Genomic DNA, 24636 nt, shown 5'->3' on the forward strand with positions numbered 1-24636 from the left:
TCCCAAGGTGCTCACACTAGCCCCTGGACACTGAAAGGGCTGAGACAATAGACTGCCACGTGCCTCTGAGAAGGAACCAGAAGACTGAGCCAGCTCAGGTGACCTTGAGATAATTGCAGGGCTGACCAGGGGCCCATCCCCCAGTGAGGGCAGCCAAGCAGAGCCAAAAGAAGCTTCTGGGGCCTGGGAGTCACAAGGTCTCTAATCCCTCTCTGTCCTCAGAGCTTCCCATGGTCTCCCCTGAGTCCTTCCCACTGCATATTTGGTTAATTTCTCTCAGGCTGGAGGCTAGGCCAGGACCCTTCAGCTGCACCCAGTCTTGTCTGTCACAAGCTGAGTGCCTGTGTCAGGGTCACCCCAGGCACCCCAGCCTGGAGCAGTGCAGTGTGGGGAGGTTGAGGGGTCTCATGTGTGTTAAGCTCCTACTATGTGCCTACACATAACTCATTATTCCACTCCCTCTATTCTGAAGAGGACATCATCCCCACGTCACACACTGAGGCACAGAGAGGTTGAGTGGCTTGCCCAGGGTCACACAGCCAATAAGTGGCAGAACCAGGAAGGTCTGGATTCTTCTTCAGGCCTGAAGACCTTCACCTGCTCTGAGAAAACCATGCCTTCCTCATGCCTCAAAATATGCTGGAGGGGAGTAGGGAGCAGCAGAAGCTTTGAACAGTTATCATTGCCCTGGGGGGCATGTGGGCTAGTCACAGAGGTCACATGCACTGAAGAGCAGGCTTCAAACCTCTTCCTGCCATTGAACAACTGCCATCAGGACTCCAACCAGTTGTGAGGGCTCCCAGTGGAATGAATAAACTGAACTAATGAAGGAATGTATGGACCCTGGCCCGGAGCCTTCTCAGACACTCCCCAGCCTTGCTCCAGGCTGCGTCTAAGCTCTGGAGTCTGGCAGATGGCATTCTATATACCAGTCCCCACTCAGCCACTTCTACCTGTGTGACCTTGGGCGAACACTTTACTTCCCTACCTACCATCACTGAATGGGGATGCTTGTTCCTGAAACTACGGACATATTGCAGGCATCTGTGCCCATAAGGGCTCCCCTTCTTGGGTGTGAGTGATAGGAAGACAGGCACACCTCTATTAGTGAACATGTATGCATTCCCACACAAATGCAAGGCCTCTCGTTCCAGGCAGGGGACCCTCCAGAGACCTGCTCCTGCCAATGAGCTTGGGATGTTCTGGCCAGATCATCCACAGTGGAGAGAACAGTGAGGCCCACTAAGTAGCCCAGCCTCAGCAGAGAGGTGGGGAATCATTCAGAGTCAAGTTCACAGGATGTGCCTTCCTCACCTCACCCTTAACAAGTCAGGGAGTCTTGAAGTCTTCCACAGCCACCCCACCTGGGTTGATTTCCAGCCCCTGTGGAGGGAGCAGGACAGAGACACCAGCCCTGGGCCTGACTCAAGGTTCTTGTTTGGCCATGAGAACTGGGGCAGAGTGTGGTCCCTTGGGCAGCCTCAGTTTCCCTTACACACAGTGGGGTGATTGAAACCTCAACCAGCTGGGCAATGCCAGGCCCCCGCGCAGGAGAAGAATCTGGATAACACCTGGGAGGGGTTCATGTCTCCCTTCTGCTGCTGGGACCCCCAATCAGGCCCCAACCTACACTTACCCCCTCTGACTCAGCTGGCTATATCTGGACCCAAACCTTAGGACAGTCAAGGCCACACACACACTAGGGAGTGGCAGTGAGCCCCACTTTGGGAACCCTGCCTACTCCTGCAGCCCCTCCCCTCCCAGGAGGAAGCACAGAGTTCACAGTCTTGATCTATCAGGAAATAGTCTTTATTACAAAAATCTGCCTGTAAACAAATAGCCACTGCACTGAACAGCCACCCTCCAGGGCATGCACACCCGGGTGGAGAGAAAGGCAGAGTCCTCTCCCCACACACAGATCTGTCCCATGAGCTGGGCTCGGGCAGCTGTTTGGGATGCACATGGGCCTGCCCAAGCACCTCTTCGGGCCCAGCCCTCGATGGCCAGTGGAAGCCACCTCCCTGGGCAGCACTGTCTGTCCATGACCATGAGGTGGGGGACACCAGAGTCTGAGCCAGCCCTGAGGCACCTAGGGCAGTTTGCTGGGCCAGCCCACCAATCTGTCCAAGTGTCTGAACAAAACAATGAGTGCCCTTGAGGCCTAGAGCACTGAGAGGTCGTGGCAAGACTTGGACTTGGCACGAAAGGCCATCTTGCGGCTGTTGCGTGCTACAATGCGGCCCAGGAAGCGCTTCGCCTTCTTGCCGAGGCTCTCGCGCCGCATGGTACCCGCTTGCCGACGGGCGTTGGCCTCTTTGCTGTCCCTGCGCAGGCGTATCTGGCGCACGACTCCCTCGAACAGTGCCTGGACGTTGTGGTGCAGTGCAGCCGAGGTCTCAATGAACTTGCAGTCGAAGACCACCGCACAGGCCCGGCCCTCTGGTGTAGGTAAGGACAAGCACAAACCAGTAAATAAAGGGAAGGTGCATGAGGAACCCACTCAAACCCTGGCCACCTCATGGCAGCTACCACTCAGGAATCTATGGGTAAGGGACAGTGGAGCTCTGGTTCCTCCTCAGAAAGAGAGACCCCAACCCCACTATGGAGGGTCTCGGGCACTGCTGGTCCTGGGTGTAGGAGTTTAAGGAGCTCACAAAGGCCTGCAAAAGCAGACTCATTTATTGAAATAATTTGAAGGCTGATCTGTAAATGGAAGTGCCACAGTAGTCAACACAGGAGACTGAGAACTTTGTTGGACAACGTTATATCATCATGAATGGAATGGTGGGTATGTAACCAAGTCATTGCTAGATTCCTCAGTTCCGGGGACCATAAAGGAAGATACTCAGCCCAAGAGAGGAGGCTCCTCCCCAGGGGCAAGCCTACTTCGAGACTGGTCCAGGCCTGAGATCCAGGCTCTGACCTCCTGGCCTGGTTCCATGTACTCTCCTCGCTCCTTGTCTGTCAGGCCAGGGCCACAGAGGACAAGAGAGGAGGGCCCTGAGGTGACCCTGCTGCCTCCACTTCTCCTAGCGCATTTGGTCCTTTCCCCAGGACTCTCAGGTTTTTGGGTGTCTCGGAGAGCAGCTCTCCCCTTCTCCCCCGACAAGTTTTCTTCCTGAATATTTTTAGCTACTAATGATCCCCAGGGACTCAAGCTGAGTCAAGACTGAGTGGACCACAGCCCAGCCAGGATCTCCCTCCCTTTCTGACCCACACCCTGCTCACCATCCAAGGAGACCTCACGAGAGCGCACCAGGTCGCTCTTGTTGCCCACTAGGATGATGGGCACGTCGTCTGTCTGCCGTGCCCGCCGCAGCTGGACCCGCAGCTCTGAGGCCTTCTCGAAGCTGCCCTTGTCTGTCACTGAGTACACGATGACATATGCATCCCCCATGGCCATGCAGTGGCCTGGCAGCCAGTGGCCCCCATCCTAAAGAAGACACACACACACACACATATCTAGCCAACAGTTCTCATGCCCCAGCCACAAGGCTGTTACTCCCAGCAGTCTCCTACTCCCCAGCTCACCCCTCCTACCCTGCCCTGGGTCTCACCCTGCATCCTACCTGCTCCCAAATGTCATAGACCATGAGCGATGCCTCTTCTCCATCCACCACAATAGAGCGATCATACGTGTGCCCTGGACAGGAGACCAGTGGTCAGGTTACTTGCTGGCTGCCAAAAGCCTCCCCCACCCCCCATGCACTAGGTTTCCTACTCTGGCCACACACATCCCTTTCCCAAGCTAGCAATGTCCTAGGTGGCCATTCCTGTGCTCCCTGCCCACCTGTTGCTGGGCTCCAGGGTGGTTCTAACCACAGTGGCCTGAGTTAGAATAATGACAGTCACATCCTCTGGGGGCCTTGGTTGGTGACCTAAGGCACCTGCCCTAGAAACTCCCTCTGGCTGTGTTCGGGTCAGTCCTGGCAGGAAGGGATGTCTTGTCCCCATTCTAGGGTAATCATATGTATGCCCTGGGCCTTCTACTCAGCATTTCTTCTTCTATCATGGGTAGGTAGAGGCATGATTCTGAAAGCACCTTCAGAATCCCTTGGTATTTGCCGCTTTTATTCCAGGACCCCAGCCCTGTAGGCCCCAGTCCTAACCCTGGGATCTCCCCTCCTTTGAATAGTCAGTCCCAGCCCCTCACCTGCAGCCTCTGCTTCAGGCCCGTCCTCTAAGCCACCGAAGATACGAGCCAGAGCGCTCTTGCCCACGCCAGGCGCCCCCAGCAGCAGCACCTTGTAAACACTCTCCTCTGAATCGCTGCCCCCTGAGCTGAGAGAGTCAGAGGAGCTTTCGGGCCAGTCCAGCCTCGGACCCTGGGTCCTGGTCCCAGCCGCAGCGGTCGCCAGCGCGCTGGGAGCCAGCGCCGCCTGCAGGTCGCGCTCGTCCACCGGCATGCTCCGGCGGTGCAGGGGCGGCGCGGGGCCCCAGGGCGTGCTGCCCCGACGGCGCTCGCGCTCCCGGCCCCCGCCGCGGCTCCCTCCCGCTGCGCTGCCGCCGCCGTTCAGAGTCATCACGTCGGAAGCCGTCTGGGGAAGAATCGGGATGGCCTCGTAAGCCACGGTAGAGATGGAGAGGGCAGCTGGACCCCGGGCCCGGACTCTGGCAAGATGCTCGGACCGACGACCTGCCGTGGTCGCATCCCAGTCCTGAAGGTCCTCGCGCCCTGCCTTGTGACCCATCCTCCTGACTTGTCCATTAGCAACCCTGCCGGAGCGACCACCCCCATCGCGCTCTGCCAGGACACTCACCCACTCGCGCGGAGACACGGTCAGGACAAGGTCCCGTGCTCCTATCGCAGACCCAGGCTCGGACGCTCAATGCTGTCACAGTCGGTGCCTTCTCTGTCCGCACTGAGTCCTGGCTCCAGAGCCGCCTATTTAAGCCTCTGTCCGCCCCCGCTCTCGCCCCCGTCCACGCTGAGGCCGTGGCTGACGTGTCGGTCCCCCTCTCCCCAGGAGGGATCCCACACCCTCCTCCCAGGACCTCACACCCACAGAGACCCCGCCCCACCCGCCAGGGCGGAGCAGGGACAGACTGCAGACAAAGCCAGGGTCTGAGAGAGAGAGAGAGAGAGAGAGGGAGAGAGAGAGAGAGAGAGAGAGAGAGAGAGAGAGAGTGTGGTGTGGGAGGCAGGGAAGGAGGGGGAGTATGTGAATGGGGCTGGGAAGGTAGGGGGCGTGCAATCATGGGTGGGGGCAAGGTGCCAACTCCCCTCTGGGGAAGAATCAGGTCTGGCCCTTTAAAAGTAAATTCTCCCTTCCCTCTTGCCCTGGCCTGGCCTGTCGCCCAAGCAAGCAGAGCATTTACAGGCTGGACAGACTTCACCCTCTTCCGCTCATTGACACCCATTCCTTGCTGACCTGTATCTGAGCTAGAATTTAGGGGTCCTGAACCCAGCTTCTAACCTCAACACCAAGTTCTTCCCACTCGCCTTCCTGCCATGGGGAGTTGAAGTTTCTACCTGATGAGCCTGCCCTTCAGGGTAAGGACGGGTGTCACCCCATAAGCCCCTGTGGGCCCTTGGAGAGCCGTTTGGGGGAGGGGACAAGGAAGGGAGGCCCTATGGCAGTGTGTTGCAGCTAGAGGTTCAAGCTTGAACCCTGGGGAGGAAACACAGGCCCAGATTCAGGGAAAGGATGAACTCAGCACCACCTCACCACCCAGCACCCTCCAGACAGCTGCCAGCAACTCTGCTAAAAATACCTGGCCCTGGCCCTGGCCCTGGCTCCAGCCCTGGTCATCCTGTTCCTGGGCTGGAGGTTGCCCAAAGTTGGGGAAATCCTGGCAGGCAGGTGTCAGATGCCAGCAGGAGCAGATAGGGGTGGAACTGGACCAGAAACTGGATTAGGTCTGGATCTAGCCACTTTAAGAGCCTTCAATGTCTCCCTCCTTCCCCCTAGTCCCAGTCTGGACCTGCCTGTTCAGGGTACATGCAAGGCCTGGAGGTTCAGACTCCCATCCAGGAGCACAGATGCAGGGGGAAATGAGGAGAGCTCTTAGCCACCACTTGGTGCCACCACTGCCCAGAGCTCACCTCCTCTTCAGACCTAGGGTAGCGGTGGGACACAGAGGGGAGAGGTAATGAGGAGACTTGGTTCCTAGTACTGACTCTGCCTCCAGGTTCCCGGGTCTTGCCTCCATCTCAGTCTCTGGGTGCCCAGCCATAAATTGGGCATGAGCTATTCCCCCTTGCTTATATATCTGGGGTGTGTGAGGATTGGGGCCAGGCAGGCTGTGAGGCACTTTATGACAGGGATATACTATAAGACTCCGATATTTGGGTTGTGACAAGTGTGGCAGAAGTGGGGGCACCCATTCAGAGCTCAGGTGACATTACAGATGGATGGATCCTGGTGGGCTGTTGTAGGTTGTCATGGAAACTTGGTAGGGATCTCTGGCTGCTCCATCAGTTTCCTTGGCAACGTCTGAGAGGGGCTTGGAGTGAGGAGGGCCTGGCTAAGGTGTTGGTGGGTCCTTCAGGCTCCTCTTGTTCTTGATGTCTCCAACGTAAGTAAGGGCCGGACTATGGGGTAGCCTGAAGGGTCTTGGAGGCCTGGACAACCCAAGCTGGCTCTAGCTTCCCAGACTAGGTCCAATGGGAAGAGGGAGTCATGGATCAAGCCTCATGTCAGAGGACACAAGTCTCAAGGACCAGCAAAACACTTACCATCAGGATCCCGGCTGGGCTGTTTATGGCCCCTCCTATCCACCCCACACATGACTTTGCCATTGAAAAGAGCTCCTGTATGTCCAGCAGAGTGGGTAAGGGGTGGGGGGTACCTGTGACCCTTCCCAGCAGGGAGCCATGCAAGGAATTGGGACTGGGTTTCCCCCCCTGGTAATCTGAGCTTTTGACCTCAGCAGTGTTTCTTCATTGCCATGGGAACATATCCACATTGGGCCACTCAGGCCCCAGGCATTCCCCAACAGGCCAGGCACACTCACTTGAAGCCTCGGTACTGCCAGGGGCCCCAGGAACCATGACCAGGACATGACCTTCAGATACCCCACTCCCACCTCCTGGTCCTCCCAGCTTTCTGAACAGCCCCACCTTCAAATCCCAGCTCTGCCCCTCACTAGCTGTTTCACCTCTGCCCATTTATCTTGGCTAAGCCTGTTTCCTCCTGTGTAGAATAGGGATGTTGTCTTGGTGGGGGTGTTATAAGACATAAATAAAATAAAGTGGTTGGCACATGTTTGGCATATAATAGTATCTCAATAAGAACCTTTTTTTTTTCTTCCATATTTGGTTGGACAGGGCAGGTTGAGTGAATCCGTGGGCCCTGTCCTGTTTCTTCTTTCCTGCTTCTGCTCTGTTCTCTCCAGAATAGTGGTCCTCCCAGGACAGGGGCAGATACCTCTCCTCTGTCCCCCATACCCACCTTCTTTCTGTGGGACCCCCACCCTTCCCCCTCCCTTGGATAGCAAATGTTGCAAAGGGGACTTGGCTGGGCTTCAGTATCCTCAGGTCTCCTCACACAAGAGTCCCCACACCTCAGTTCCTCTGCTCTGTTCAAAGGCTCAATTCATTTATTCATTCCACTGACCTCTACTAAGTACCTACTGAGTGCCCTCAGACCCTTGTGCTGGGCATGATGATAAGCAAAAGCCCACATAGCTGGGCATGTTCATATATGTCACCTAGTCCCTGGGTCAGTCTCACCTATGATTTGTTGTTCTCAATTTGTAAACATGCTAACCAAGGCCTGAGAAGTCATAGGCCAGAAACAGCAGAGCCAGACACACCTGGTAGAAGGCTTTAGAGACCTAAAACTTCACCCCACCCCCACCCAGTACCCATGTCCTCAGATAGCACCTGGGTTCCAGAAAGTTCCCTGGGCACTAGCCCAAGATTCACAGATGGTGTCCCCGCAGGCAGCCAGGGGCCAGACACAGATGAGTCAAGACTGACAAGCGGACTGATGTGCCAGCTGTGACATGATCAGCTTCATATCCCTTGCCCACCGTGGCCTGGATGCCAGGAAGACCAGCAGCTGAATGACTCAGTGACACCTGCCTCCCCCATGACCTCCCACACCCAGCTGAACAGACACTACAGACACCTTGAGATCAGGGCTGTCAGGTATACACGTGGTGAAGCTTACAGCCAGGTATTGGTGGCTGGGAAAGCTCCCTGGGGCCTGAGAGGCCCTAGCTGGTCACCCTGCCTCTCTGAAGCACTGAGCTTCTCCATATGTGAAAATGGGGGACACAACGCCTGGAAGATCACCTGAAAGGGGCCCAGATCCATTTTAAATCTCCACAGAGCAGTCCCAAGCGATTGTCATGACTAACCCTACATAACACCTGAAGAAACTGGGCGACATGTGCTGAGACCACCTCTCTGAGCTTGGGCAGCCAGACCTTAGTCACTGGATGACAAAGCCACGCCCTCCTGGAATTAGGGGCTGGGGGTGGGCATAGGGCCTTCCATCCAGGCAACAGCGCCCCCTGCCAGCTAAGCCGTACCTGTTAAACTGCTTAGGTTCCTCCTTACTCCCTAGCTGGAGGTCTAGGGGAGTAAATTACTTATTGTACAAGCTCATTTCCTCATCTGAAAAATAGGGATAATAAAGAATAGCAACTGCCACGCAGAGCTGGATTAAGAATTGCCCAACTAGGTAGTATACATAAAGGTCCTCTCAGGACAGGCTCAGTGTTGTCAGCCGGCCCTGAAAAACAGATTTGCCAAATTCCCAGGCTGCCTGTTGAGGCCTCCGGAGGTCTCTGCCCACAGTCACCGCTGAGCCTCAGCAGGGGTGAGGTGGGCAAGGCAAGGCTTCTTAATTTCATTTATCCTCAGAGAAAGAAACCAAGGCAGGGAATTGTGTATTACGGCTCCTAACTGACTGATCCGAGGTCTAAGCCCCAAAGTCTGTCCTGGTGACCAACTGTGCTCTGGCCACAGGGCCAGGGAAGGCAGAGGCCCTAGACCTGGAGTGCCACACACCTCCAAGGAGGCTGGTGGAGAATGTACTTCAAGTTCCTTTCATCAGAGAAATCAGTTGTCACTGCCCTGACCAGGGGACTAGACAGAGCATCACCAACAATGTAACAAGCTGGCATCACATACCTCCTGAAGGGTACACACCTATAGCATCCTCGGCCAAGGTTCTCATTAAAAACTCAAACCTGTCCTAGCCAGTTTAGCTCAGTGGTTAGAGCATCAGCCCATGAACTGAAGGGTCTCGGGTTTGATTCCGGTTGCAGGCTCGATCCCCAGCCCGGGTTAGGGCATGTTCAGGGGGCAACCAACTGATGTCTGTCTCTCTGTCTCTCTCTCCCCCTTCCACTCTCTCTGAAAAGCAATGGAAAAAATATCCTTGGGTGATGATTAAAAAAGAAAAGCCTAGACAGTGTGGCTCAGCGGTTGAGCATCGACCTATGATCTAGGAGATCGCAGTTCAATTCCCTGTCAGGGCACATGCCCAGGTTGCAGGCTGAGTCCCTAGTGGTGGGCGTGCAGGAGGCAGCTGATCAATGACTCGCTTTATCATTGATGTTTCTCTCTTTCTCCCCCTCTCCCTTCCTCTCTCTGAAGTCAATAAAGACATATTTTTAAAAACACACACACACAAAAACTCAAACCTGAACTCAATCAACTTCTAGTTTACAGGAAACAGCAGACAAAGGAACAAATTAGACTTCTGGAGGACAACTCATCTGGACTTTTCAAAAAAGTCAGTGTCAAAAAAGATAAAAAGGTGTGGGTTGGGAAGAAGAGAAATAACAACCAAATGCAAATACATGAACCTTGACTGGAGTCTGATTAAGAAAACAACTATGAATGATGTTTTAGAGAAATTCACATATGATGGGATATTAGATGGTGTTAGAGAATTGTTCATTTTTGGCCAGATAATAGTACTGTGGTGACACAGGCTTACTCTTAGGAAACACAGGATAAAGTACTACTTAGATATGAAGGATCATGTGTCTGCAGGTTACTGTTAAATATATTTTTATTATACATACACACATAAATAAAGCCAACGCTGCACCATATTAACAACTGTGGAATCCAGGTGGTGGGTATATAGATGTGTTCACTACACTACTCTTTCCAACTTTTTGGTATACTTGCAACTTTTCCTAATCAAACCATTGGGAGAAATTTTTTTAATGAACTGAATCTCATTAACCTGGCCTGTATAGGCACTCACTATCACACACACACACACACACAGACACACACACACAGACACACACACACAGACACACACACACAGACACACACACACACAGACACACACACACAGACACACACACACACACACACACACAGACACACACACCCCCCCCCCACACCAGTGACCACACCAAGATGAAAAACTTGGAGGCATGCTGGGAAATGAGTATAAATTAAGGGTTTATTACAAAATGTAAAGTGTGAGTTTCTTATTGTCAGTGGTTCAAGAAAACAAGACCATGAGTCCTGAGTGAGGCTGAGGGTGAAAAGCCAGGCTCAGGAGCGGGCTGACAGGCACTGGTTCACAACCTCCAGCAGGTGGGTATTCTCCAGGGCAGCTGCCACCCGCTCCTTATCTGCAAGTTGCTTGTTTACTGGACAGGAAAGAGAGAGTGGTAAAATATATATATAACCCCACCAACAAAGCCCCCCCTACCTCCCTCCTAGAACCCCAAGCCTTGATCTGGCTATCACAACCACCTGAGCTCACACCTGGAATCCCTCCCACCTGGCTGTTCATGTCTGCCTCCTGTACTATAAAACCTGACACATCCTGGTCCTGTGTAGTTAGGAAAGGGAGAGAACAGGAATAGGGGAACATAGTAAGCAAAGGAGAATCAAGTCAGTCTAGGCTGCCACCTCCACTGAGGAGTCATCCACCCAGCAGCGCCCCACTTGCCCCACAAACCACCATGGCAAGGGGGAAGCCTCAGGGCCAATGCCTCAACACCAGCCCACACTTACCTGCATGCTCTGAGGCATGGGTCCCTGGTGTAATGTGCACGTCCATCTGGGAGGGAGACAAGCAGAGCCTGAGCACTCAACCATATGTCTACCCTTTCTTCTCTCTCCCCCACTCACCACCTCCTAATCATGCCTCTGAATTCTGGCCCTTGCAATACACCCCAAACCCCACCCATAGCCACTCCATTTCCATACAAAGGACTGACCAACTGTGATTGACTTAAAGGCCTGCCTGTGCCCCATCCCTGCTCCAAAGCTATCTACAGCTCCCTACTGCCCTTCCTAACACACTCCTCACTACTCTTCACTTTCCAGCTCGGCCTTTATTCTTGTCGTCCTCCCAGTTTCATCTCTGTTAGTTGGGATCCTTCCAGGTCTCACTCTGATGTCCATGTTCATGCTCTTCATGTTGTCCTCAGTAGTAGATAATTACACTTGGCCCATATCCAGCACTCAATTCTAACTTACCTTGAAACGCTGGGGAAGAGATCGCAGAAGCTTAACTTTGATGGACAGGCCAATAAGGGTAGCCATGCTGCAGTGAGGAATGGTGGGTGTGAAGGCTACGGCCACTGTGCTCTCGGGGTCGCTCACCTGGTTGGAGGTGGGATGTCAGAAGTCTTGGCCCTTTCAGCCCAGAATCCCCCTTAGTTCGTTGCTTCAGGCAAGTCGTCTAACCTCTATGGGCCTCAGTTTCTTCATCCATAAAATAGGCGCAACAATCCCCCCTCCCGAAGATCCCCGGAGGAGTCCCTGAGCTGAGAGAACCGCGGAGGTGAACCTTTCTGACTCCCCAACAAGTCGTTCCCCTCGGACGCTACATTGACTCACCTGAACCCGGACTTGCTCTACTACGTTCAACTCTTCCAGCGTCAGTGGATGCTCCGGGTCATTGATGGAGCGAATCAGATGTGGCAAGTGAAGGAAAGGGGACTCTGCGCCTTTGCCCACTCAGAACCCTCCGCCAGGAATGCCTGGCCCTGACACAGCCCCATCCCCATCACTTCCCCCACACAAGCCTCCCAGGCCGCCCGCGAAGCCGCCCGCGCCCGGCCGTGGCGGATATCGAAGATCTCGCGCGCATCGATGCTGTCTGGCACCTGCTCGTCCTCCTCGCCGGCGGTCACCTGCCGCTCCCCGGAGCGCTCGTAGATGAGGGGGTTGGCGTTCTCCAGGAGGCCACCTCCCACCCCGCCGCCGCCCACCATCGTGGAACCGCTGCGGGCCGGCGTCTGCGCGCACGTCCGCTTCTAACGGCGCACTTCCGGGGAACGGGAAGGGGCGGGGCGGGCGGGGCGGGGCGGGGCAAGGCGACGGGGTCGCGCGAGGGACACGCAGCCCCGCCTCCACGCGGACCAGGTAGGGTGCTACGCTCCCAGCAGAGGCACAGAGAAGGCGGCGCTGGACTGTGCGAGCCGGAGCGTGCTGGACCAAGGCCGCTTCTCGGGGGCACTGAAAACCGGCCTGAAACTGGGCCTGGCGTGTCTTCAGCCATCACTTCCTCTGGGAAGTCTGCCCCGTAGGCTCGGCGGGCGCTCCTAAGTAGAGGGGGCCCCCTACTCTGCATAGTCACTGTGCCAACCTAACAGGGCCAGTGCCATTGGCCAAGGGCCATGTGTGTGTGTGTTCTTACAACTGGAAACTGTGTGGGAGTGATAAGGTTCCCTGAGAGTCTAACTTGGGATGTGAGATATCCGATCGCCTTTCTCATGAGAAATTTACACCCATTCATTCGGGCAGCACATGTATGTGGGCTACTCTCTGTTCCAGGCCTGTTTGGGTACAGGGATATAGTGGTGAATGTCAACACATGCAACCTCAGGAGGATGGTATCCAAGGCTCTCATAACCTTGAGACCTCCCTGGAAGATTGAGCCCCATCCCAGCTTCCTCGGAGCCTGTTGCCTGTAACTTGGTGCAGAGGGGCCTTAGGGAAAGACCATGTGTGAGCAGGGACTAAGGGTGGCTAGAAGTGAATCTGGGCCCAGGATCTGGTTCTGGCCACAGCACAGCCCCAGGACTGCCTGCCTGCCATGACCACCAGGTGTCTACAGAACACTGGCATGGGTGAGGGGGTCCTGAAACTGCTGAATCTGACCCTGCCTCCCACCTCTATGTCTGAAGACTGCCTGTACCTCAACATTTATACACCTGCTCATACCCACAAGGGCTCCAACCTGCCTGAGAGTACCAGGCCACAGCCAGCTGGAGTGTGGAAGACATTTTTGCAAGATTAAAAAGGACAAGATCAGGCTGGGCCCCACAGCAGTGCGGACCCTGTTGAAAAGCTTGCTCTGTCTGGTCCATGAAAGTGCTTCTTACCCAGTGTGGGCGGCTGACCTCTGGGCACAGGGTCACAGAACCCTGGTTACTCCCAGAGGTGGGCTTTGCCATGTGTCCACACATACCCACCAAGGAGCCAGTAGCTTATTCCCTCCTTCACATAAGCATTCATTCATTCTTCCAACCAGCCAGCCAGCAAACATTTATTAAAAATAAATAATTGGCATTAGTTGCCAAGCCTGCCATGGGTCTTCTCTTGTTAGACATGTTCAGTAAGTCCTGCTGCAAAGCTGTGGAAGGGCAGATGTGAGTGGAAGTTCACCTCCCCAATACCCCATTGAGCTTAGGCCCCATTCTCCCTTCCTCACCTCCACTCCCTCCCCACCCTTTCTCCTCTCCCTTGGAAGGGAGTCCTTTGGGGAATGTTGCCCACATGTGGCTCTCAGCAATGCTTTCATATCTATAAGTGGCCAAGAGAAAACCTACACACCAAGAGCCTGGGAGCTCTGAGATCTCAGCCACGGAGGCTACCAACTACTGAGAATGTAAAGTCTCAGTCCTGCCCTAGCCATTTTGGCTCAGTGGTTAGAGTGTTGACCTGTGTACTGAAGGGTCCTGGGTTCGATTCCAGCCAAGGGCACATACCTCAGTTGCAGGCTTGATCCCTGGCCCTGGTCAGGGCTTGTGCAGGAGGCAACCAATCTCATATTGATGTTTCTTTCTCTCTCCCTTCCTCCCTCCCTCTCTCTCTCTCTCTCTCTCTCCCCCCTCCTTCCCACTTTCTGAAAAGCAACGGAAAAAATATCCTTAGGTAAGGATAAATAAATAAATAATAAAGTCTCAGTACCCACCCAGTACCCACTAGATTAAATGTTATGTATAATTGAATTTAAACAACCCGCCCACTCACTTATCTGTGTCCCACAGAGGTGACCAACTGCATTTTTTATAAGAAGCAGGAATGGGCTCATCCATGGGCCCCTGGAGCCTGAGCCAACTGCATGGTGGCCAGGATAACCAGATGGGTTCCTCTGTCACCTGCCTCCTGGAGTTTGCCTTTATTTTTAGTGGTTCTGCAGATACAATAGGGCCAAAACTTACATGATCATAGCAACCCAAGATGTTGATGTGGGATGTTTCCTGGAAGTAGGATTGAGGGACCAGAAGGTCCAGGCATGTCTAGAAGACACTCTTGCTCCCTGTGCCTCTCCATCCAGGGAGTTCTCCTCTTGCCTTTTGGAATTCCCCTTGTCAATCACCTCACCCCATCACCCACTCTACTGAGAATCCCCCAATTCACTGTGGGCATCCACGTGATCAGTTTTCCTACTGACCTCATTGTTTTCCCTAAACTTTTCCTTCCCCTCCCCAAAGAAATACCCTCTCTCAATTTTATTCCAGTGTGCGGTTACCAAATTGTGTTCACTTGGCCTCTCTGTTCCACCAAAGCACTTTCTCTCTGTCACTAAGAGGCTGTATCATAGACCCTGGACCCCCTCCATGCTCCTAATTTTGATCAACTTGACCTCTCCATGCACTAGATTTCCCAAGAGGAAAGTCCCCCTTCTTTCCCTCCACTGCATTTAAGCCCAACTACAGAGCCTCTTGAAATTGGGCTTAAAAAAGGAAGATTCCTGCACTGCCCACTCTGGCCACCTGATGGCAGACACGAATAACCTTAAATCTAGGCTTTGCAAAGAACTTTCCTTACAGTGAACATAGGCTGGTGCATAATGCTTCCCCTGCATCCTGAAAGCGTATATTGAGCAATTGTGGCATGCATGTATCAGTATGTTTTTCAGTCCTGCAGATGCACAATATACTTTCCAAAAGTGGGTTCCCAGGACTAGTTTTTAAGACTCGTCTCAGTAATTTTTTTTTTAACAGCTTTATTGTGGAATAATTTACATACAATTAAATTCACCCATTTTGCCCGACCAGTGTGCTTCAGTGGTTGAGACCTGACCCAGGAACCAAGAGGTTACCGGTCAGGGCACATGCCCAGGTTGTGGGCTTGATCCCCAGAAGGAGGTGTGCAGGAGGCAGCTGATCAAAGACTCTCTCATTATTTATGTTTCTATCTCTCTATCCCTCTCCCTTCCTCTCTCTCTAAAAATCAATAAAAACATTTAAAAATCACCCATTTTAGGTATATAATTTGATAGATTTTGGTAAATGTATAGGACACACAAACACCATCACATTAAGTTTTAGAACGCTTCTATTGCTCCAAAAAGTTAGTTCATGCCCCTTTTGCAGTCAATCATTGTCCTGACCCTAATCCCACAAACCGCCAATTTGCTTCCTGTTACTATAGTTTGCCTTTCCTAGAATGTCATAGAAATTGAATCATTTTTTACTGGCTTCTGTCACATAGCATAATTTTTTTGAGATTCAACCAACAGTTCTCTCTGATTGCTGAGTAGTATTTCATATATGATGTGCCACATTTTATTCATGCAAAGTTGCTATGCACATTTTCAGATGAGTCTGTATGAAAGTATGTTTTCCTTTCTTTGGAGTAAATAGCTATGAGTGGAAAATTGCTGGGTCATATTGTGAGTGTATGTTTAACTTTTAAAGAAAATGCCAAAACTGTTTTCCAAAGTGACTGTGCCATTTTTGCATTCCTACCAGCCATATATGAGGGGTCTAAATGCTCCATACCCTTGCCAACACTTGGTTTTATGTCTTCTACATTTGATTAATTTTAATGGGTGTGTAGTGGTATCTCGTTGTGATTGGTTCCCTGTTGCTCTCTGTCTCTCTCCACCCCACCCCCCACCCCACAGATCAAGGTTAAAGGAGAGGATTCAGAAAGCTGCACTGGTTATTTTTGGCAGGAGAGGTTTGATCCGAAGGCACTCCAGCTCTAGGTGCCAGCTGGAACCCCAGGGGAGGACGTGGCATCTTGTCTAGGCATGACCCTCGTCCTGTGCCTCATTGAGCCAGTACTCCCAACTGTTTGAATTAGCAAATATTTACTAGTGCCTCACACTCTCCGCCTATCCTCCCACCCTCTGCTCCCTGCCAACACTGAGGCTCAGAAGCTAGTCTTGCCCTCCCTTGGGGTGGTGGGGTCTCCTAAGCCAGCTGGGAGACAAATACCCTGACAGACCCCTGCCCCATTGCCTTTGGTTCTACCCCTGTTTTCACACATAAAACTTTACTTCCACCCTGTGAGGTGGTTCCAATTATCATCAGTTTTATGGATGAAAAACTAAGCCTAGAGTTGTGAAGTAACTTGTACAAGGTCACACAGCTTGCATTTGGTAGAGCCAGGATTGAAACACTTTTTTTTTAACACTCTCAAGTCATATCTCCTGTAGATGAGGATTTGCATTGTTAATAGGAAGCTGCCTGCAAACCACCACCAACCCCCAGCCCAGGAGTCTCACATTCAATTCAGGGCAGTGCCCTGCTTCTGCCCTGTCACTTGAGAATCCTCCAAGAGAGTGGGCCTGCCCTGCCAGCGTGGCTCAGTGGTTGAGCATTGATCTATGATCCAGGAGATTGTGGTTTGATGCCCAGTCAGGGCACATGCCCGGGTTGCCGGCTCAGTCCCCAGTAGGGGGTGTGCAGGGGGCAGCCGATCAATGATTCTCTCATCATTGATGTTTCTATCTCTCTCCCCCTCTCCCTTTCTCTCTGAAATCAATAAAGACATTTAAAAAAGAGAGAGTGGGCCTATATGAGAAAGTCACTCCCAACATATACCCTGGACTGACTGATGGCCCTGCCTCGAGAACCCAGCAGCCATGCAGACTAAGGGGAACAAGTCAAGGGGAACCCACAAACTCAGGTGGATCAAGGCCTACAGGGCAGAGACTGGTGGATCCAGGGAGACTCCTTGTGACACTGTCACAAGAAAGGCCTGTGAGAAGTGTGAGGTATGACCACCAGGGGGTACTGCAGGATCAGATGTGCACACCTGGACTCAGTCAGGGAGACGAGGTCCTGGCAGCTGCTCCCAATAGACACAGATAAGAGTATCCATACCCAAGGCCAAAATTAGTTACATACACACACAGACACAAATAGGGTTCCAATCCAGTTCCACAATTTACTGGATGTGTATCTTTGAGCAAGTTATTTATCTTCTTTGTAGATCAATTTGGGGAGTAGTACCATCTTAATAATATTAAGTCCTTTCGTCCATGAATATGGGATGTTTTCCCATTCATCTATATCTATCTTGATTTCTTACAACAATGTTTTGTAGTTTTCAAAATATAAGCTTTGGATTTCTTTTGTTTGGGAGCCTCTGGGGCATAGGGGCCCTGGGAGTTATCAAGTCCACAGCTGAGCTGAAGCTGTGCATTCTTGGGCAGCCACCTGTGAATGGCACAGGCACACTAGCCAAGCCTTTCCCAGGGCATCCTGCCTGCATCCACTACCCAGGGCTTGTCTTGACTACACTCCCCCACCTCTACCTCGTCTACCTCCTGGCACTGGCTCTAGGCCTCCTCATCTTGAATCACTGCTAGCCTGAAGCTCCAGAAGGTTCCTTGATAGTGCCATCCTGACATACACACTCTCCCCAGGTCTGCAGCTGCTACTTTTTTTTTTTTTTAATATATCTTTATTGATTTCAGAGAGAAGAAGGGAGAGACAGAGAGAGAGAGATAGGAACATCAATGATGAGAGAGTCATTGATTGGCTGCCTCCTGCAAGCCCCCTGCTGGGAATCAAGCCAGTAACCTGGGCCTCTGCCCTAACTGGGAATCAAACTGCGATCTCCTGGATTCTAGGTCGATGCTCAACTGCTGAGCCACGCCCAGCTGGGCAGGAAAAGATTTTAAGCAGGGAAGTGACACAATCAGATGTGCAGCAGCATTAAGAAAGCAGAGGCAACTCTGGGAATGGCTATGCAGGAGAAAGCCTAAGGGATTGTCCCTCACCCAGGCCTTGGGGAGACTTGCCATGTATACCTCTGGGACAAAGGTCTTGCTCTCCCCAATCTAGAGCCCACAGAGTTTCCCTACTACTTCCAGGCTTGAGCCAATGCCTTAGACTGTTGTTTGGGACCCTGCACCATCCTCTTCAGCCTGATATCCCATGATGCCCACATATCGCACTGACTATGTTAGGCTAGTTCCTTTCACTGCTACACTGTGCCCAGCTCCCCAGCCTCAGGACAAGCCCTTCTCTCCCCCCCTTCTCCAAATTCTCCCATCCTTCAAGGTCTACTTGAAGCTACTTATGGGAAGTCCACCCAGGCCCCTATCATTTTTTAAAAATATTTTTTTATTGATTTCAGAGAGAGGAAGGGAGAGGGAAGGATAGAAGCATCAATGATGAGAGAGAGTCATTGATCAGCTGCTTCCTGCATGACACCCCCTGGGGATGGAGCCCGAAACCTGGGCATGTGCCCTGACCCAGAATCAAACCACCATCTCCTGGATCATAGGTCAGTGCTCAACCACTGAGCCACGCCGGCAGGGCCAGGCCCCTATCATCATACCCAGCTTGTCATACTGCTCAACCTTGAGCCTGTCCACATCGGCCCGAGGCCTTGGGCAGCTTATTTCTTACATGGAGTGAAAGTTTGATAACTTGGAATCTTCCCCTTCTTCCATACCCATCTCCCCCAGGGCCCCTCCAAAGCCTGGACACAGGGATGTTTCTCAATAAAAACATGTTGACTTGACCTGAGTTTCTCCATCTGCAAAATGGTTGGGTAAAGCAGATGGTGTCTTGATTTGAGCCCTTGGAGGAAGAGAGTGTTACTGCCTTGCCCTTGTTGGGCTAAGCCTGGTATGCTACACTCAGCCAAGGGGAGCTACAGCCAAGTTGCCTGGGATGTAAAATACTTGGCTTTTTTCATCATTGCCTCAAGTGCACCCCTCAAGACATCCACACTCTATGCTCACTTGTCCATCTTTTTAGGTCTTGGCGCTGCATCCAGACTCCTCACTCTCTGGCCTCTCTTGCAGCTCGACCTTGACACACTCCAGCCTGTCCCACAGGTGTTTTGTTTGTTTTACGGGGTGTTCTGGTGGTAAATATACACTACATAAAATTTACCAATTTAACCTTTTAAGTGTTCAGTTCAGTGGCATTAAGTACACTCACACTGTTGTGCAACCAACATCACTATCCACCTCCAGAACTTTTTCATCACCCCAAACTGAAACTCTATATCCATTAAATAGTAAGTCCCTCCTCTCCCTTACCTCCAACCCCTGGTACTCACTATTCTACTTCCTCTCCTATTAATTTGACTATTCCAGGTATCACTCATATAAGTGGAATCATACAGCATTTATCCTTTTGTGTCTGGTTTATTTCACTTAACATAATGTCTTCAAGTTTCATCTGTGTTGTAGCATGTGTCAGAATTTCATTCCTTTTAAGGCTGAATAATATCCCACTGTATGTGCACACTACATGTTGTTTATCCGTTCATCTGTTGACGGATATTAGTGTTGTTTCCACCTTCTGGCTACTGTGAAGAATGCCATGCGCATTCATGTAGTGTCCCACAGACCTTATGTCTTAACCTACAGTGTTGATTAGGCTCTCTGTTCCTAGGGCTTCCTGAGTCTCTGAGACAACCGGAAGCTGCAGAGACCTGTGGGGTGAGGGGCACCCAATCCTCCATACCCCAGCATCTAAGCCCAAAAAGCAAAGGAACGGTTGGCCATGGCTGGTGTGGCTCAGTGGTTAAAGCACTGGCCCTCCCAATGAAGGGTCTCAGGTTCGATTCCTTTTTAAGGGCACATACCTAGGTTGCAGGTTCTGTCAGGGTGTGTGGGAGGCAACCAATCTCTCTCTCTCTCTCTGTCTCCCTCCCTTCTACTATCTCTAAAATCAATGGAAGAAATATCCTCGGGTGAGCATTAACCAAAATAAAACAACAAAGGATAGTTGGAGGAGGGGGAAAAGCCCCTTTCCTCACAATAAACCTGTCACATGGATTTTATTACTACTACTTTACAGATGAGGAAACTAAGACAGAGTGAGACAGGCACAGAAAGCTTGCTTGAGGTCATGACCTCGTGGTGGCAGGCAAAGCGGGAATTTGATCCAGGCTTGTCTGACTCACCCTGTCACTTCCTGACCTGGAGCATTCCCTGGGGAAGGGTGGCCCCCAGAGGAGGTGTAACAGCTCCATTCTTGAGGGGGCAGAGTCAGCAGAATATTCTGCCCACCTCTAACCAGGGGACAGACAACTAAAATAGCCACTCATCAGTGAAAGCCTGAGTGAGGGGTGCGAGCTCAGCCCCCTGGAAGTGGTCCTATGCACCCTACGCGGAACTCAGCAGGGGCTGAGGTCCAGCTGGGCTCGATTCACCAGATTCACCAGTGTCTGCGGGGAACATCCGTACCTGGATGGTCTGACTCCAAGCTGGCCTAGGCCTGCTTCTGAAGGTCCCTCAGTTCTCCTGTCCAGGCTTTCCACATGTCTAGAGAAGGAACCTTTTCCAACCAGCCACCTGCCTAAAGGCTATCCTTTCCCAAATTAGAGGGAGAGGAGCTGAGCAGGACCGGGTTTCAATCAGGGCCCAACCAGGCTGCAGCAGATGCCAGGATCAGAAAGGACTCTCAGGGAAACCCTAGGACCTTCTCTAGAAATTCGAGCGGAGCCTGGAAGAACTCAGGTGGCAGACTGGATGGCGGGCTGGCCCCTGCCTCCCACAGCCCCTGTTCCTTACCCTCTCCATGCAGCTACGGAAAGTTCCCGTCTTCCAGTCTGCTCCTCTCCTGGTGGCATTGCTGGATGAAGTGGAAAGGGAGGGCTGTCTTCCTGCCTTTACTGGGGTCCCCAACAGCCGCCAGGAGTCCTAAAGCCCCAGTCAGGCCCCACTTCTCCTGGAGCGGTTCTCAGAACTGGTAGGGTCTTGGTGAAGTCCTCGCCCCCCCAACACACACACACACACACACACACACACACACACACACACACACACACACACACACACACACACACACCCCTTTGTGGCCCCTCCCCCATTATCTGGCTCCTCAGGGCCACCTCGAGGACAAAGGGCCCCGGTGCAAAGCTGGCGAAGGAACAGCGCGCGCAGAAGTGTCTCCTGAGGGCCCCTGCGGCTCAGCTCCTGCTGAGCTTGACTCCCCGCTCCGGAAGCAGCGCCCCTTCCTCTCCTCCAACACCCCGCCAGCTCCCCCTTCCCCCTCCAGTAGCAATTACCGGCCGAGGCGTCTGGGAAAGGGCCAATTAGTGCGGGAGATGCGGCCCCTGCGCGGTCCCCCCCTCTGACCGCAGCGCCCGGGGCGCCGCCGCCGCCTCCCGCCCCCGGGGTCCTGCCGCAGCCTCGCCGCCTGGCCGACAGCGCCGGCTGCCTGGGAGCCCCGGGGGACGCGCCGTCGGGCCTCCAGCCAACTGCAGTGATGGATCCAGCTGCCTGGAGCCGGGCCAAAGCCCTGGCGGACGCGGGGGCGCCGGGAGCCGAAACGCCGACGCTGGTTGGTGGGGGCAAGTGGGAGGGGGCCTCCCTCCCTGGGAGGGCTCCTGCGCCCCGGACAGCCTGCGCCCCGGCGCGGTGAGAACCCCGCAGTCCCATCTCAGGCACGCTCCCGACAGGGGCCAGCTCTGCCCACGTCCTCAGATGGCCTCATGGTCCTTCTGGCTTCTGGACCTTCAAGGGTAGACCCGAGCTGACCACACCCAGAGCAGTTTCCTCCTGGTGGCCGTGACAGGGCCTGGCCTTAGAAACCTTCAGCTGTAAAGGATCAGCCCCTGAGGCGGGGAGGTGGGCAGCAGGATGGGTGGGCAGTGTGGGGCCACAGGTGCTCATCACTGATCAGGGAATGTATGGACTTCCTCCCCTGGGTCCTTGCCCTGCACAACCTCCCTCACTCACCTGTGCGCTCTGGGATACCCAGAGGATCAGTCCTGCTCTCCAGTTGTCCACAAACTACTTGGGCAGAGGCTCCAGGGACTTGGCTTGGACCTTAAGCTAAGAGAAGCTCTCAGGGAGGCATCAGGTAAAGGAAAGAGGGGCGCAAGAGGGAACAGTGGGGGCAGGCACCATCACTTCAAGGCTTCCCCTTCCCCACTGGCTCCTTTCCAGCCCAGGCTGGACACACTGGGGCCTTGTAGTGAGGGACAAGGTGGGCCTGTACCCAGGACACACTGAGTGAGGCTGAAGTTTCTAGAAGGGAAGAAATAGTCAGGGAGAATTTAGTTGGAAGGTCCACAAACGGGGTTGACCAAAGAGATCTGCTGCACAATGCTTCTGTTTTCCCCTCAGTGCCACAAGGGGCTGGGTTAAAGGCTTTGAGTCCCCTGAGCAGTCCTGGATATAGTGGCTTAGGGTTGAGGGTGGCCTTTTTCAGTACCACCCCTCTGCCCCCACCTCTTTCAGGCCTGGCCTTGGTAGGGAAGGGCTGGCGGCTTGCTGTGTGCTGTAGAACCTCCCTCAGGTCCTGTTGGGTCAGACTTTCTGTGAGGGAGAGGGGATCACTTCTCTAAAGGAGTGAGAACTCCCCTTTCCACGTACCAAGGCCATTAACTGTATGGAGAGGGAGAGAGCGCCTGCAAGAAATTGGGCTGTGGGGATTGAGTGAGGAAGGGACACAAAGATACCACCTGAGCCCTTCATGGATGGAAGTGGAAGTGTATTATAGTAAAACAGGAGGAAAGGAACAGAGAGAGGTGAAAGAGACAGAGGAAGAATCTCGCAAAAAAGTCAGGGGGTGAGGAAGGAAACAGAAGCAGGTGGACATAGGGCCAGACAGGCACATGGACAGAGAGCCAGGGCAGTGCTGGGGCTGTTCAGGCTGGATGAGGGCAGTATCTGGGCATTCGGAAGGTGGCAAGGGCCAGGAATGTTTCTCATCCCAGTTGCTTGACCACTGAGATCCCCTAGGGGATGATGGGAAGGGTCAGCTGGAAATGCTGTGGGAGCACAAAGGAGATGACCTAACTTGGGCTGGAGCAGGGAGACAAGGAAGGCTTCCTGGAAAAGTGTCTGAAAGGACCAGTAGGAAAGTGTAGAGGGAATGGAGGGAGAGGGGGAAGGGAAGTCATGTCTGCCAGAGGGTACACCAGGAGCAAAGGCCTAGAGGCAGAAATTAGCCTGTTCCATCCCAGCACCTCTCTGTCAGTGTGGCCCACACATGATGTCTAAGAGAGGAAACAGGCCTGGAGGGAGCACGGACTGTGCCCTGAGGCATTGAAGAGCCAAGGGAGGGACATATCCTGGTCAGACTTATCTTCCAGAAGGATCTTTGAGGTTACAGAGTACAGAGTAACTGGAGGAGAGAATAGAAGTGGGGTGACTAGGGAGGGTGGTGCAGAGAAAGTAAGTTCATAAAGCATTTGGACAGGACTTGCTGACAATGAGGGGAGGGGAGGAAGAAGTTGAGAGAGACTCCTAGGTATCCTGTTGATCCAAGGAGTTGTGGGCCAAGGCAAGAGGTCAGCTCTAAACACTCCCCCTCCACCCCCCTAGGATGGCCCCTGGGCACTCTGGTTCAGAGCTCTCCCACCCAGCCTAGGCTGGGAATTCATGTGACCCCTCCCCAAGTTCAGGAGGACCTCAGCCCCTACCCACTGGGACCAGGAAAAAGCCCAAGAGGGAGTTGAGACCAGGCTAGGGGTACAGGCAGGGCCAGGTGTTACTGGGGAAGCCCCTCCTCTCCCCCTTATACCCCACTGAAAACCAATCAAGACAACAGTCTAGCCTCCCACCACTGACCCTCTATAATCACAATGATAGCTCCATGCAGGAGGAATTGGGTTTGTGCCTATTTGTCTGTGGAGGATCAGGAGGGGAGGAAGGCCCATTTGAGCCCTGGAAGAACTCAGGGGCTGAGATCAGATGACCTCATGGAGCAGAGTTCAGCATGCCTCCTTTAGGCAGAATTTGGTAGCTGTGTGTTCTTGTCTGGGCTTGTCTCTATGTGTGCATTCCTGTCTGGACCTGTCCCTCCTGGCCCTTTGCCTCTCTGAGCCTGGTTCTCCTCAGCTGTGTGCTGGAACGATGCCTGTGGAGGACACTACTCCAATCCCGTCTCCTCCATCCATGGCCCAGGATTCCTATTCACTGCCAGCCCCTTCAGCCACCGGTGCTGTGGAAGAGCATTCTGGTGATCTCACCAAGGAGCCACTGGGTGATCATTATGGATCTACAGTGAAGGAACAAGAACCCTTTTAATGGGGAGCCTGAAGGTGGAAGAAAGCCTTTTAGGAAATTAGCACAGTGGCAAGAATATTCATCAAAAGCTGATAGAGGTGCCTTTGGCTGATTCATGTCTCTTTTCTAAGGAGCAGCTCTTCTGGCCTAGGGGAAGGACTGGTTGCCTTCAAGACCTTCCAGAGACCCCAAACACAAGACTCCAAAACTCTGGCAGTGTTGCTGGACCTTTCAGCACCTGTCAGAGGCACTACCATCGATTTGTTGCTCTAGAATCATGGTTTTCTGCATTGCTAGGAAAGGC

The 24636-nt window shown here is 53.0% G+C and overlaps 2 protein-coding genes across 3 annotated transcripts; both read right to left on the minus strand.

Annotated features, from left to right (window-relative positions):
• Positions 1-1789: 1789 nt before the first annotated feature.
• Positions 1790-5054, minus strand: RRAD (RRAD, Ras related glycolysis inhibitor and calcium channel regulator). 2 transcript variants are annotated; one of them, XM_081118487.1, is made up of 5 exons: positions 4761-5054; positions 4154-4538; positions 3570-3643; positions 3229-3433; positions 1790-2439 (listed from the first exon to the last, which is right to left on the minus strand). In XM_081118487.1, exons 2-5 carry the CDS (start codon positions 4521-4523, stop codon positions 2162-2164), a joined length of 927 nt encoding a protein of 308 aa, XP_080974613.1. In that variant the 5' UTR covers positions 4524-4538; positions 4761-5054; the 3' UTR covers positions 1790-2161. The 2 variants fall into 2 exon arrangements, with proteins under 2 accessions (XP_080974613.1, XP_080974612.1); XM_081118486.1 differs by lacking the exon at positions 4761-5054 and having other exon boundaries at positions 4154-4552.
• Positions 5055-10364: 5310 nt separating this feature from the next.
• On the minus strand, positions 10365-12218 carry CIAO2B (cytosolic iron-sulfur assembly component 2B). The gene is made up of 5 exons (XM_081118597.1): positions 12012-12218; positions 11777-11856; positions 11414-11539; positions 10946-10991; positions 10365-10575 (listed from the first exon to the last, which is right to left on the minus strand). Exons 1-5 carry the CDS (start codon positions 12151-12153, stop codon positions 10478-10480), a joined length of 492 nt encoding a protein of 163 aa, XP_080974723.1. The 5' UTR covers positions 12154-12218; the 3' UTR covers positions 10365-10477.
• Between the last annotated feature and the right edge of the window lie 12418 nt (positions 12219-24636).

The sequence above is a fragment of the Miniopterus schreibersii genome (assembly GCF_964146895.1).
Source record: "Miniopterus schreibersii genome assembly, chromosome: 18".
Taxonomy (NCBI): Eukaryota; Metazoa; Chordata; class Mammalia; order Chiroptera; family Miniopteridae; genus Miniopterus; species Miniopterus schreibersii.